Source organism: Lichenostomus cassidix, chromosome 18 (assembly GCF_008360975.1).
Source record: "Lichenostomus cassidix isolate B80296 chromosome 18, HeHo_3.0, whole genome shotgun sequence".
NCBI classification, from domain to species: domain Eukaryota; kingdom Metazoa; phylum Chordata; class Aves; order Passeriformes; family Meliphagidae; genus Lichenostomus; species Lichenostomus cassidix.
This window is the reverse complement of record NC_139498.1, coordinates 7,233,254-7,247,160: the sequence shown is the minus strand read 5'-3', so window position 1 is coordinate 7,247,160 and position 13,907 is coordinate 7,233,254. Positions and strand designations below refer to the sequence as shown.

The 13,907-nt window shown below is 57.9% G+C and overlaps 1 protein-coding gene across 8 annotated transcripts in view; it reads left to right on the top strand.

Moving 5' to 3' along the window:
• The first annotated feature begins 1,898 nt into the window (after window positions 1–1,898).
• Window positions 1,899–13,907, top strand: part of MXRA7 (matrix remodeling associated 7) — a 28,620-nt gene continuing 16,611 nt past the window's right edge. For 2 of the 8 annotated variants that reach the window (XR_014855611.1, XM_085077860.1), the window contains exons 1-3: window positions 1,909–2,508; window positions 9,339–9,434; window positions 11,437–11,497. Coding sequence is in view for 6 of the 8 variants with exons in the window: in XM_085077860.1 (XP_084933986.1) it covers window positions 2,050–2,508; window positions 9,339–9,434; window positions 11,437–11,497 (616 nt within the window). In the remaining 2 variants the exon portion in view is untranslated. Of the gene's footprint in view, window positions 2,509–9,338; window positions 9,435–11,436; window positions 11,498–13,907 lie in introns of all 8 variants that reach the window. The other 6 variants (XR_014855612.1, XM_085077856.1, XM_085077859.1 and 3 more) reach the window with 6 other exon arrangements.

Sequence of the window (13,907 nt, the reverse complement as noted above, 5' to 3'; positions counted from 1 at the left end):
GGATCCCAAACACAGGAGAAGCTGTCAGGACCAGCTTCCCTTATTTTAAAGCAGCGCTAAGCCCTGTTCGGGAGGGTGCTCACTGAAGTGCTCTGTCTCCGTGCTGAGTTAATGCAAGCCACATGCTGCTGCATTCCTGAGCGGGCAAACACCCTCCAACACACTTCCAACCAAGAGCCGTGGAAAATTTATACTGCCAGGGAGAAAGAGCAGGAGGTGTCCTGGGTGGTGGCAGTAATCAAGAGCACTGTGACAGCTGGAAAGATGTGTAACATCAGAACACCCCGTGGCACCCTATTAGCAGCCCACAGTGGCCAGTTTCTGTCACTCTCACCCAGGATTCCTCTTTGTGGCAAAACTGACAGTCCATGTGAGCACAGGAGAAAAAACCCAGTCCCTGGAGCTTCCCCTCCCTGGTTCTGTCTGGCTGTGAGCAATTTCCAGGGCTCAGAGAAAGCCTCTGAAAGCAAGTCATGCACTGGACTCGAGATGATGCCTCCATGGCTACTGAGATTTGGACAACTAGGGGGAAGAGGGGACTGAATATACATGGAAAAAGCTAATGAACCAGAGTGCTGTGATGCTGCCAATCTGTGGGTGATTTGGCTGAGCTCTGACGATCAGGACCCAGGAAATGCAGAGCTCTGCGGGAGAAGGGGGAGATCAGTCCCGTGGTTGGTTGTTGCTAAGAATACAATTATCCATACGCTAACGATTGCCTGCCTGATAGGATTACCAATAAAGACAAACGCAGTGAGGATCATGGCTTCACTTCCTTCCTCCCACCCAGGGATTTAATCCCAGCTTTGTTTGAGTTTTGTCTTTATTCAATCGATAAAAAAAACTCAGCTCCGGGTGGTATCTCTGGCGCCTTTTCCCTGGAAGAAACTTTCCGGGGTGAATTCCCATGTCTGCTCCCCTTGCATGCATCCAGCTCCATGCTGGTTTTACCCTGGCAGGAATAGCTTAGGCCTTCTAATTTCAGCCTGATTTATAAAAGGTTGGCTAATCCTCCCAGCAGCCTCGAGAGGCAGGAAATCCTCAGTGGCAGAGTCTGGAGGGACCTGACAACTGCTTGGCCACTCTCCTTGCCAGCTTGTGATGCCTTCTGGGCACATCCCGGTTTGTGAGCGTTCCGTTTTTCAGACCCCCCAGCAGCAAGATGCTCGGGGGGAGGCGCTGGCAGCCCAGCTGCTCTCGACAGCAACTTTACCTGGTGCTTCCAACAGCAGTTTGTGGCACAGATGAGCCAGAGATATAGCCTGCAGCTCCTGGGGAAGGTGGAGTGATGCTCTGGAGCTTGGCATGGATGTGCTGCCAGATGCTGTTCACCCAGGGGAGTCAAGACAGCCTTCCTGGCCCTGCCAGCCCCTCCGCTACCCAGCCAAGGGCTAACAAGGTGCAAAGGCTCATCAGACACTGCCCGGAGGCCAGTGACACCCCAGGGTGGCAGAGCTCACCAAGCCCTGGGTGCCTGCCTGCCCACAGGGAGCATCCCGGGAGACAGAGACCTTCCCATTGTTACGAATGTGACAAGAGGAAATTGAGCCAGGGGAGGTTTAGATTGGATATTAGGAACAATTTCTTCACTGAAAGGGGTGATGATCTTAGGGGGTTTTCCAGTGTAAATTATCCGAGGATTTGGCGGTCCGAGCGACTGCCGAGCAGTCTGGGAATGACTTTGTGGCTACAGGGCAGTGTCTAATGAAAGATCCCCTTGTCCCAAGCTGGACTCTCGCATCAGGCAGAGCCTGGTCGGTGGCAGCTCAAGCCTTCCTGTCCCGATCTCCCTTTCCCAAATCCCACCCGTGGGTGCGGCTGGATGCGGACGCGCATCCCCGGCGGGCGGGCAGCGGGGCCTGGCTCTGGCTGCCAGCTGGGTGCGGGAGGTGGGTGCCGGGGCCGGGGGGGCCGGGGCGGTGGGCAGGGCCGGATGACGCCGGGTAAAGCCGGCCGGGAGCCGGCCCAGCCCCGCCGCCGGCCGAGCGCTGCCCGCGCACCCCCCGCGGCCGCGCAGTCGGGTCGGGCGGGCTCCGGCGGCAGGGCAGGATGGACCTGGCCGTGGACTTGTACCTGGCCGTCCCGTTGTTCTTCACCGTCCTGGCCCTCGTCCTCGCCTCCGTCTTCGTGAGGCTGCGGGGAGGCGGCGGCGAGCGGGCGGAGCGGCCCCGGGAGCCCGCGGCGGAGCCGGCTCGGGAGGGCGGCCCCGGGGGCGAAGCGGCGGCGGCGGCACCGGCCGAGGGGAAGGAGGACGAGGGGAGCCGGGTGCCGGTGGAGGAGGTCGGGGCGGGCGAGGAGGGGAAGGAGGCGTTCGCCGAGCGGCGGGAGGCGGCGGCGGAGCCGGGCCCCGCTGCCGAGCCCAGCCCCGCGGCGGCCGAGAGCATCCCCCGGCAGCCGCCCGCCGAGCCCCGGCAGCCATCCCCGGAGCCCCGGCAGCCATCCCCGGAGCCCCGGCAGCCATCCCCGGAGCGCCGGCAAGCCGGGCACCGCGAGGATGCGGAGAGCAAGGTAAGGCCGGCTCCCCGCGGAGCCTCACCCGGGACCGCCGGGGTCCCCGCAGCCGATGTCCCCCCAATCCCCCCGCGGTGTCCCTTCCCCATCCTCCAGCCCCGGGGAGGAAGCGGCGCTCGGGGTTCTCCTCTAGAACAAGAGAGGTCCCGGCAAAACCCGTGTTTTGTCTTCGGGTGGGGACATGCTCGTTGTCCCTGGGGAAGGCAGAGGTTTGAGGGCGGTGTTTCTGGCTCCTTCCCACCCCTGTCCCCCAAGGAATGCTCCTAAAAATAATCAAGAAGGTGAGGATTTAAGGGAAGAGAAGCGTACGTCAGTGTGAGTCTCTCCTGTGTGCACATCCAGCCCCTGGGAGTCTTTTCCTTCCCCCGAGAGCTCATCCAGGTGCTGGGGAATGTGCCTGTGTTTATTCTTCCCGGCTGCATCCCTTTTCTGTGGGTTACAGCGAACTGTCCCCGTGCCAGCGCGGGTTCCTTGCGCTGTCCCTGGCTGCCTGTCCTTGCCTGCCCCAGGGAAGGGACCGCCCCACTCCTTCCCAGCCCCAGCAGGATGCTGGCCCCAAGCTCTGACCCCTGACTGAACTAGGGGGGCTGCTGAGGGCACTGATGCCTATAAACGCCCGGTAAATCCTCCTCCAGCACCGGATCTTGTTTAAAAATAAAAGGGTGACCCAGTGTCCATGGGAAGATCTTGTTCTGCTCTTGTCCAGCCTGTATGGCACTCGGTGCCAACCTGAGGTGCCCAAACTCCCTGCCTTGGTGGCTTTCTCCATGCGGCCCCTTGTCCAAAGGCAGGGAGGTGAGTCCTGGGGTGGCTCAGGAATCCGGAGCGTCGCCGTGTGCCGGCAGCGTGTTCGGGCCGGGGAGCACAGGCCTGGGGCCTCGGCGCCTCCTGGCTATTATTAGCAGCATTTGTAATCCTCGGCAACTGTATCCAGGCTGCCGGGCAGTGCGTAGACAGCCCTCGCCTTGGAAAGCATCTCCACTGACTCACTGGACGGCCTTGGGCATGTCCCAGGGGCTCGGACACTCTGCTCTGTGCTGTGATGCTCTGCGACACGCAGGGGTGAGCCCTGACCCGCTGTCGGAGCTGGGATGTGGCTCTGCCTCCCTGTGCTCCTCAGCACCTCCCCTGGTGGTTTCTGCATCTCGGAGCTCTCCCTCGCCCCTTCCCGGTGCCCCCTGGCCATGGCTACAGCTCTCGAGCAGACCCATCCCTTATCCCAGCGTCCTGGAAGCCACATCTGTTCTGTCGTGTGATTTATCGGTGCCTGTGAGTACCAGGATCTCTGGAGAGCTCCTGGGCCACCGTTAGCCAGCTGGGTCCTGGCTGGGCCAGCTCAGCAGCAGAGCTGCTCTCTGGTCAGGCACAGCACCCATCGGGACAGACAGCCTGACCTAGCACTGCCAGAGCCCACAGGTTCCTCTGCTGCTAGCTCAAGTCTTGGGAATGTTTTCCTCCCCTCTGCCTCCTCTTCAGCCCTGATTCTTTGAACAGGCACTGCTGCAATGTTTGTTGCCTTCAGAGAAGGGCTCAGCTCCTTTATCCCAGCTCAGCACAGGTGCAGAACAGGGTTTTGCGTGCCTGGAATGAGTCCTTACTCAAGAAACAGGGAGTTCTGTGTCGTCCAGAAGCTCAGCTGGGCTCTGTGGGACTGGGGCTCCTCACTGCCCTCAGCACCTCTTACAGCAAAGGGGGCACTGGGGCTGAGTAGGGTCCTGGTCAGCTTTTCGTCTCAGGAAATGGTTAGCTCACCGTGGGAGCAAGGCAGGACAAGTCACCCTAGAGCTGAGCAGCGTCCCTTTGGGAAGGACAGGAACCAGGCATGTGTGATCTGGGTGCTGGTGGGGAGCAGTGGGAGCTTCTCACTGCTGAGTAAGTGTTTGGGAACTGTGGCCAGCACATGATCCCACAGCTGCCAGCTCTGCTGGGCTGGCTGTCCCCGGGGCTGGGTGGCACGGCTATGTGTGCTTCCAGCAGGCACCACACTCGTGTGACAGTGCCCAGCCTGCTGATCCGAGGGTTGGTCCTGTGGGCAGAGTGGGGCAGACCATCCACATCTCTACAGAATCCATGGATTCCCTGGTGTTGTTCCTCACAAACATCCTCAAAGTTGCTTCATCCTTCTCCTCCTGCACCGCTCAGACCCAAGGCCAGCGGATATTACAGGCAGGGATGGACTGGCCCTTGGCAGAGCAGTGAGTGCTTTGCAGGCAGCTGCTGATGGAGTCATTCCCTTTCCAGCCCGTCTTGGCTCGGCCGAGGGCTGCAGTCCCCGATGTGACTCAGCAGAGAGGCTCCCAGACCCTGTCCGGCTGCAGGCTCCTGGCTCCTGCAGCCTCGGGGCTTCTCAGTACATCAGCAAGCAGAGGACGTGCTCCGCACTTGGAGAGCTTTCTTTCCTTATTTATTTTCTTTCCTTATTTATGTTCTTTCCTTATTTATTTTCTTTCCTTATTTTCTTTCCCTCCTGTTTGCTCAGCACGCACTGTGCCAGGCTGGCTCGGGTTCGCCGCAGCCATTAACCACTCGAACAAAATGCTGATGGATGAACCGCCCAGGGAGAGCAGCCTCGGTGTGTTAATGACTGGCTGGAGCCGTGCATCCCGCTGCCTCCTCCTTCCCTGCTCCCTGCCTGTGCAAACTGGCATCTTCTGGTGTACCAGCCTCCCTCCTGCTCCCATCTCTTGCAAGGCTGGTAAAATCGGTAAAACTGAAGCTTCCTTGCCGTGACCAGTTCATTGCAGCGTCGTGCCCAGGGCTACAAAATGAACCAGTGGCAGAGCAGGGAAAGCAGCCCAGGAGTCCTTGTTTCCCTTAACTGCTGGTAGTGGTTCCCCTTGTCTCTGCTCGCTCCCGTCACTGAGAAAAACTTAATTAGTCTGTCGTTGTCTGTTCTCATCCCCATCCCCAGCTCGTTAACGGACGAGGCAGTGCTGTCACAGCAATGCCCTAATGAAAAGCTGCTGGGTGGGAACGGCAGCGGCGCTGGAGCTGCGGAGCGTGGTTCTTGTGAGAAACGGTCAGAAACTTCGACTCTCTAATGAGTCATTGTGTGCTGCAAGTGGCAGGTGGCAGGGAGCGGGCAGGGCTTTCAGTGTTGGGCCAGAGCCACCTCAGGGTTGCTATCCTGGCCAAAATGCCCTGGAGATGAGGAGGGTGGGTGGGCAGTGCCAGGGCGTGGCAGCCTGGCTGGTTTGCCAAGGGTTAACTGCAGCTGGGAGCTTCAAACAGAGCAGGGGTGAGTGGGTGACAGTGGGGAGAGGTGACATGCAAACGCTGCCTGAGCGGGGCAGCTTTGTGGGGCTGTCACCTGGACAGCAGAGGCACAAAGGCTCCCTCTGTCTCTTCTGCCAAGCTCCTGGTGCATTTCCCCTGTGCTCCCCACCCCAATCTGTGCCTTCCTGGGGGCTCCCGCTGCCTCTGGACACACCAGGCAGCACAAACCACCCAGCTCCCAGCAGGAACCCTCTCTCCATTTAAAAAGTCACTATCTCCCCCTCTCTAATACCTCCTGCCTGTCCTCCCAGTGCCGGAGGGGAGAGGGTGTCTAATTAAGTCTGGCTGTAATTGGCAGCTGTTCAGGCTGTGTCTGCACTGCCAGCGGGCTGGGACAGGAGCTCCGCCGTCCCCCAGTGTGCTGGGGAGGGATGTGGTGATGTGCTGCCCCTCGTCACAGCCTCGGCAGCAGCACTGCCAGGGAATGCAGGGCTCCCCACCCAGATCCCGCACTGCTCAGATGTGCCCAGCTCTCACCCAGAGCAGGCTGTGCCAAGGACAAATGCATCACCTCTTGCCGCGGCTGGAAACTGGGAAGTGAGACAGGACATGCGTCACCCCCCAGGGAGGCTGTGCACGTGTCGTGTCCCCTCTGCATCCCAGCCACGGGGCTGCTGTGGGACGTGGTGTGGGGCACGGTGGCATTGGGGTCTGTGTTCTGTCCCCTACACAAGTCCAGGAGGTTGGGCTGCTGCCCAGTTCCTCCTGGGAGCTGTGCCAGAGCCAGGGCACTGCTGGAGCAGAGGCTGTGAGGACTCTGCCTCCTCAAGTGCCCACCTGTGGGCATGGCTGCCAGGTGAGCTCTGCCTGCCACTGCTCCCAAGGATGCAGCAAGGGCTGTCCTGGTGTGTGGTGTTTGCTTTCCAGAGGCTGTAGCAAAAGGGGGAGAGCAGCAGGTGGGATCTGGGGGAGCCACGCTGGGTTTGATGGTGTCTGTAGGGATGGGAGGACTCCTCACCCTACTGTGGGACACACCAGGGTTTGCCTCACCAGCCCTGGCACTGCCTGGTCCTCACTGAGGGCTGGATGGTCCCAGAGCTTCAGCAATGCTCTGGTGACTCTGTGGCTTGTCCTTGCCTGTAGCAGTGACAGGGGAAGCAGCAGGAGCAGATGCTCCCCCAGTCTTTGGGGGTCAGAAAATGGTAAAATGCCATCTCCACACGAGACACATCCTCTCTGGGCACCCCAGAGCTGGCAGGACCATCTCCAGGGCTGGAAAACTGCTCTTGTTCTGTAGCAGCTGCTTCTCTGGCCAGCGGGAGGATGGAGAGCCCCAGTTGTGGGTGAAGGGGAGCTGCTGACAGCAGCTGCTTTGCTTTGCTAAATTCTGCCCAACATTATTATTGTTTAGTCTTTTTAAAGGTTTCTTCCTTCCCCTTTTCTCCTGGCTTTTCTCTCTGGCTGGCTCTCTCCTGTCTGCTTTCTTTCCCTCTTGCAAAGTCTTGCATCAGGCTTGGAGCAGAAAGTGCAGCCATAAATGGCAACACAGAGGGCCCAGGAGTTTAATCCAAGATAATTTTCTCCTTCTTTGCCAGCCTGGAATCTTCCCTTTTCCTGAAGCTGGAGCAGGACACTTATTTGACCCCAACCTGCCCATAAGTGCCAAGGCTGTCCCTTCAGCTAAGGAAAGGGAGAGGGACACACCAGCCCCAGTCTCCTCATGTCCTTTCTGAGAAAGAAGCTCATTGCTCAGAGGGGTTTGCACCGGGGATGGAGGAAGTGGGGAGGAAATGGCCAGAAATGAGCTGAAAACCAGATGATGCTGAGGTGGGAAGCCTGGCTTCCTTCACCCATAGGCTGGGAGAGGGTTCAGTGCTGGCAGAGCCATTTGGGGCATTTTTGGGGTCACAATGCCAAGCCTGTCTATCTGAGCGAGACACAGCCTTGTCCGTGGTCAGGGCTGCTGTGTCCAAAATGTCCCTGAAGCCTTGTCCTCTCTCTGCTTTGGTCCAAACCCCGCTGCCAGAGCCAGTGTCACGCGTGGGCATCGCACTCGTGGCCATGGAGCTAAAGGGCAAAGGCACGTTTGTGATGATCCAACAAAAGCTTCGGCTCTGCAGCCACGAGCTGCCAAACGCCGAGGCAGATGGATCGCTGCCTTGTTATTGAAGGTGGATGCCTCGCTGGATTTTAACCCTGGGCTTGCCGGAGCCCCGGGCAAGCCGTGCCCAGGTACGATTCAGATGCAGCAGGGCGCGGGATGTGGGCAGGGAGTGTTCCCAGCCCTGCACAGCCCCGGGGCCAGGCAGCTGCCGCCCAGCGTGTCCCTCGGCTCGGCAATGAGATCTTTGTTTGCCGCAGCAGCTGGTCGGGGCGGCCCGTGTCAAGTCTCCTCCAGATGCTCCCGGATAATGACGTGCACGGGCTCCCTGCAGTGCTGCTTCTCGCCTTTTTTTTTTAATATTATTTCCCTGCGGGGATGTTTTCGCGGCCGGTGTGCGCTGAAGGGATGCTGGTTTGTGGGCTGTTGGATGGAGCACTCAGGTCCTTTTTCTCCAGTTGTTCCTTCCCAGCTGCTCAAAACAGCCTCCCTGCATTCCCCATGAGCTGTGCTTCCTACAGAAGGGCAGTGTCTGGGGTGCCATGGTGTCCTGTTTGGTGTCCAAGTCTCCCGGTGTTGTCCCAACGCCTTCCCCCTCCCTGTTTTGGCTGCAGGATGCTGCCCTTCTCTCGGAGCATCCCCTGCCCGGGACACACAGCCCTGGCTCAGCTATTCCTGCCCGTGGCTGAGCAGGAGCCAGGAGAGCAGCACCCACTGGCCATGGCAGGGCTGAGAGCTCTGAAATTTGGGGATGCACCAGGCAGGGAGGGCTCTCCCTCCTCTCTGGCAGGGGCTGTGGGCACAGCCAGGCTCCAGGTGGGGCTTTGTCCCTGCTGGCTATTTTTCCAGCCAGCCCAGAGGCTGCTCCCAGCCCAGCACTGGTATTTCACTGCAAGGCCAAGGGACACGGTGTCCCTGCTCCTGCCCACGCATATCCTCCTCCACAGCCCTCCAGGCACAGCAGAGAAACCTTCAACTGATGTGGGGTTGGACAGGGAAAGCTGCCTGTGCTTGGGGCCGAGGCCACCCACAGCTGATGTGGGGCTGGGCAGCCCCAGGATTGCAGGAGGGGACGGGAGGGTTTCCAGGGGATATTTCCATGTGATGGAGAAGGCAGCTGGCAGAGCATTAACAAACTGAGCATGTCCTCTCCCTTCCTGCTAGTCCTGATGTGCTGCATCAGCACCCCGGGAAGCTGCCTCCAGCCCTGCTAGGACACATAGGGAGCCTGGCCTGGTGCTGGCAGAGCCAATCCCCCTCACCAATGGCTCCTTGCACTGGTCCCAGCCACACAGGCTGTGAGCTCCAAATCCAGCTCCAGGGCTGGGCACTGGAGGTCTCTGGTGTTCCTCACTCCAGCAGCCACACCAAGGCTTGGCTTGGCCATGGGGGCAAGGTGGGCTACTGGCCACATCCAGAGATTTGTCCGTGCTGATGCTGCCAGGGCTGGTTGGTTGAGCACTGGGAGGGCTCAGGAGTGTTTGTGATGAAAGCTTTTGTCCTTTTCCAGATACCACCGTTGGGTGCCTCACCTGGATCCAGCCTGGGGCACACAGGGCAAGCAGAGGACACGAGTGGCCACGCAGCACTTTCCAGCCATGCAGAGGTAGGTGGCTGGGAGAGCCAGCCTGGGGAGGGTGGCACAGCACAGCGTGTGCCTGTGTCCCCACATGGGTGGGACATTGTCCCAGGGTGGCAGTGGCCATGGGGAAAGGGGGGCAAAGCCTGCCTGCTGTGCTCCCCTGGTGGTGTTGGGTGGCCTTTTAATGACTTGGCCCATTAAAAGCAGACAGAAATGGTGTTCCAGGTGTGGATGTTCTTCTTGTAGGTAGAGGCAGTGATGCCCTGGGGAGGGGGTCAGTGAGTGGAGTCCCTCTGGGGCAGCTGGACCACAATGGCTGTGGGAGGGAGCAGCCCCAGGGAGGCAGAGGGATGAAGATATCCAGGCTGGAGCCACAGCATGGGGGGAAGGGAGGTGCTGGCATCTGCCTGCAAGCCATCCAAGCAGAAAAATGTGCTGTAGGGAGCTCCTGGCTGCCACGAGCAGGGGTTCCCAGACAGCCCCAGCACACTGCTGTCGCCTGCCAGCCTGGCATCCCTGGCTGTTCCCTCTCTGCTCCCATCAAATGTTTCTTCCTCTGTGCTGGAGCAGGTATATTGTCCTTCCTTGGAGGTTTGCCACCCAAATTTCCTGCTTGCTCCCTTTGTTAAATGCTCAGTTCCTAATGCCCAGGCAAGGATCAGGCTAAAATCTCCCTCCCTCTGTCTGCTCCTGGAGAGCTGGGTCTCCCTGGAGATGTCCCAGCTCACAGGGAGAGATGGATGAGATGGGGAACCACTGCCCTGGTGGTCACCAGAGCTCAGTATCCCCTCCCTGAGGCCACACCTTTGGGTGCTTCCCAAGCCATGCTCAGGGGAACTCCGGGTGTCCAGCAGGAAGTGCCCATGTTTGGAAGTGTGACCCAAAATAGCCATGGGTGCAGCAGGCAGGGGTCCTGGTGGCATCTCCTTGTGGGGAACAGAGTGGGGAGAGGAAGCCAAGAGGCTGTGAGTGATGCACATTCCTCCCCGATGACAAACCAACCCAGCTCTGGGCCGGGGCTGAGCTCCAGCAGCTCCTCCAAAGCTCTGCACTGCAAAGCCAGCACTCAGCTCTGTGCATGGTCCTTCTTGGATTAGCCTAATTTCCCTTGGGTCTCCTTCACCCCAGCTTTTCCCATGTGTCCCTCGATAATGAGGGGCTTCACAGCCTCCCTCCATGCTCCTCCCTAACCCTTTTGCCAGCCCATGGGATGCAGGAGACCAAGTTCCCCATGGTGCTGGCAACCCCTGGGCTTGGCTCACTAGGCTTTGCAGAAGGAAATCACTTGTGCAGGGGCTCTGCCACATGTCCTTGTCTTATCTCCAGAGCTGGAGTGCTCCTCCTCCCTTGCAATTTCTGCACAGGACAAGGAATCTGGGCTTGATAAAGTTTGTTGTACCTTGTAGAAGGGAACCCCAAAACTTCCAAAATTGCTTTGTGTTTAAAACCTCCCCAAAATGTGCTGTTGCTGCCAGACCAGCAGCAGGTGGGTCCTGGAGGGGTCCCAGCACTAACCCCCAGTGCTGCCTTGACCACTGGGCTGACTGGTGAGTGCTCCTGTGCTTTGGAGCAGCTGCTTGGCCCGTGGCTACAAGGTGGCTTTGGCTGGGGATCCACCTCTTCCTAATGCTGGGATATTCTGTCCAAGGCTGGCCTGGGGACTCACAGAAGTCCCTGTGGCTCGTGGCTCAGTCCCCTGCCCACCCCTGGGGGGAGCAGCCTGGGAGGTGCTGAGGCACAAAGTTCTTCATAAAAATCATAATATCCCTTTGATGATAGGGAGACATTGCATTTCACAGCCTTTGGGCAGCCCAGATCCCAGTGACTGACTAGTGAGAGGAAAGCACACTAATAACCCTTGCTCCTTAGCCAGCATCCTTCTGTCCTGTTCCATGCAGGAAGCAGGGAAGGAGTGCCCAGCCCTCCCACAGGAGCTCCAGGCTCTGCATCCCAGCCCTGCCCCAGCCAAACCCAGGTCATTCAGCACAGCTCCTGCTCATGGCTGCTCTGTTTTTAACTCCTCCAGGAGGAAGAGGTGGACTCAGAAAACGAGAAGTTGGTGGTGAGAGAGCCAGAGGATGAGGACGGTGAGTGCCAAGCAAGCCAGCACCCTGCAGGGAAATTATGGACAGATCTGAAGCCCTAAGTACTTGGGAATGGTCTCCTTCCTCCAGGAAATGTAGAGGAAATTCCTACTCCTTCCCCAGATGCCCTTGGGCTCTTTGCCATGGGGTAGCTTTGTGATGCAGCTGCTCCAAAAGCTCCTTGCTCACATCCAGGACAATCTCCAGGGGCTTTAGTCAGAGCCACGTTTAACTGATTAGCCAATTAGTTGATTGGAAAATGATTAATTGACTAATTGCGGTGACAACTGCTGCACTCCTAAGAAAATGAAACAGATGGTGTCGAGCAGGAATGTGTGTCTGAAGGGGACTCTGCTCTCCTGAGCAGCCCTGGAGATGCTGGGATGTCCCCAGGACTCCTGGCTTGGGGTGGCTGGGGACAGCTGGGGTGGCAGGAGGCCTTGGGGTGTTCTCCCTTCCCTGCCCCACTTTCTGCCTGGCTGTTAGAAGGTGCTGTGTGGCAATCCCTCAGCTCGGGAGGATTATGCCTAATGCCACAGAGAATCAAATTTTAATCCTGGTGCCGTTCCTGCAAGGTGGGGGAAGCGCCTTTGGAGATGGGGTTCCCAAAATACACTCACTGCACCCCGTTAGGCTTCATGGTCAGGAATGCCACCATGTGGGGCTGTGGGAGGTCTGCTTTGAGGACTGATGGATATATCCTGCGAGTAAATAGATGCCCAGTAACCCTGCTCTGCCAGTGTCTGCCTCTGTGGGCTCAGCTCTGTTTCAGGGCTGCTCTGGCACCACAGGGCATCATTCCATAGTGGATATGACTTGGGGTCAGGAGAACATGATGGCCCCTGGCTGTGAGTCCTGGCTAGCCCAGTGTCCTCCCCAAGCACCTCCTGCAGACAGCCCCTGACTCCTCTCCTCAATTATTCACCCCATTTCTGAAGTGTTTCATAGTGGGGCTGGGCAAAGCAAGAGCCCAGCCTGATGGGAATACCAGCAGTGCCCTGGCTTTGCTGGGATCAGCCCTGTTCCTTCCTTCATGTCTCCTGTGTGTCCTGGCCCCACTCAAACCACTGAGCTGCTCCCCAGGGAGCCCACGAGCAGATATTCCCCTGGGACATGTGGGGATCCTCCAGGAATCTGTCACCAGCCTGGGATGCTGCTCTGTGACCAAAACCACCAGAGCAGCTTTCCTTCACTTGGGGCTGGCAGGGATAACACATGGCTCATGCCAGAGCAAGCATGTTCAGGGGAGAGGTGCACTCTTGGGGCTGCTGTCACCCTGCCAGCTCAGGGTCACAGCTCTGGCAACGCCAGGGCAGAGAGATGAAAGACAAATGTTTTCTTTAATATGAACTCATGGAGGCTCTCAGTAAGTAGGTCACCTCCTATTCCTGTAGTGTTTTCCCTATCTACATGAAAACCCAGCCTCCCCTTTTCAGTGTGTTTCCTGAAGTTTGTTTTCGATCTGCTAAGAAAGTTCCTGAGCTCAAAAAACAGCCAGAGGTTTCCAAAGCCACACACTGGCTCCTTTTTTAAATCACACTGTGTGGGCAGGGAGATGGGGACCTTCCTTGTCTCCCTCCTACCTTGTTTTTTTCTGGTGAGGTGGCAACTAAACTGCCCTTTTTGGGCCAGGCTAGATCCCAAATCTCACTTGATTTGGCGGAAAACCACGTGAGGGAAACAATTGTCCTTGAAATCAGTCGAGCTTTACAAAGGTAATGAACAGCTCCTGCTCTGCACCAGCGTAAGGAGCAGGATGTTACACCCTCTTTTTTTTTTTTCTTCTTTCCCCTAATACCTCCCAAAGCAGCAGCCAGCTGATTTTTCTTTCCATGCACTTTTATGGTGACCCAAAGGGCTGATAAGCTGCAGCATTACTGCTTGTTTCCAGGTTGGTTTGTTTGTTTGGCCATGGGGAGGGTTTTCCCACCGAGCAAAGTGGAATATGGCCAAGCTGAATGTCTGGGGCTGCAGGAGCAGAGCTTTGGGCTGCTTGTGCTCAGACATTTGTGATGAAGCTGGATAAAGGCTTTGCATCCCCTGGGAGCCCCGATGGCATTCAGGGATTAGAGAAACACTCCAGATCAGTAATTGAGCACTAACCCACCAGGACCTCCCAGGGGATCTCCCCAGGATAAGGAGCCTGGAGATGTAAAGAAGTGAGGAAATGTGGATATTAGCAGGGAGGAGGTCTCTGTGAAATTCCCATCCCACCCCCATCACTCCAGGCATGGTCACTCCAGTGCCTCTCTGGTGCCCTGCACTGCTTGTTTCTGAGATCTCTGGTTTCCCCACTGACAGATTGAGGCCCTAAACTGCCTTTTACAAGGGGGTCCCCAAGGTCTGGCAGCAGCTGAATGTGGGCACAAGCTTGGGGTTGGAAAAATCCCTAAATCAAGTAGCTGATCTTGGA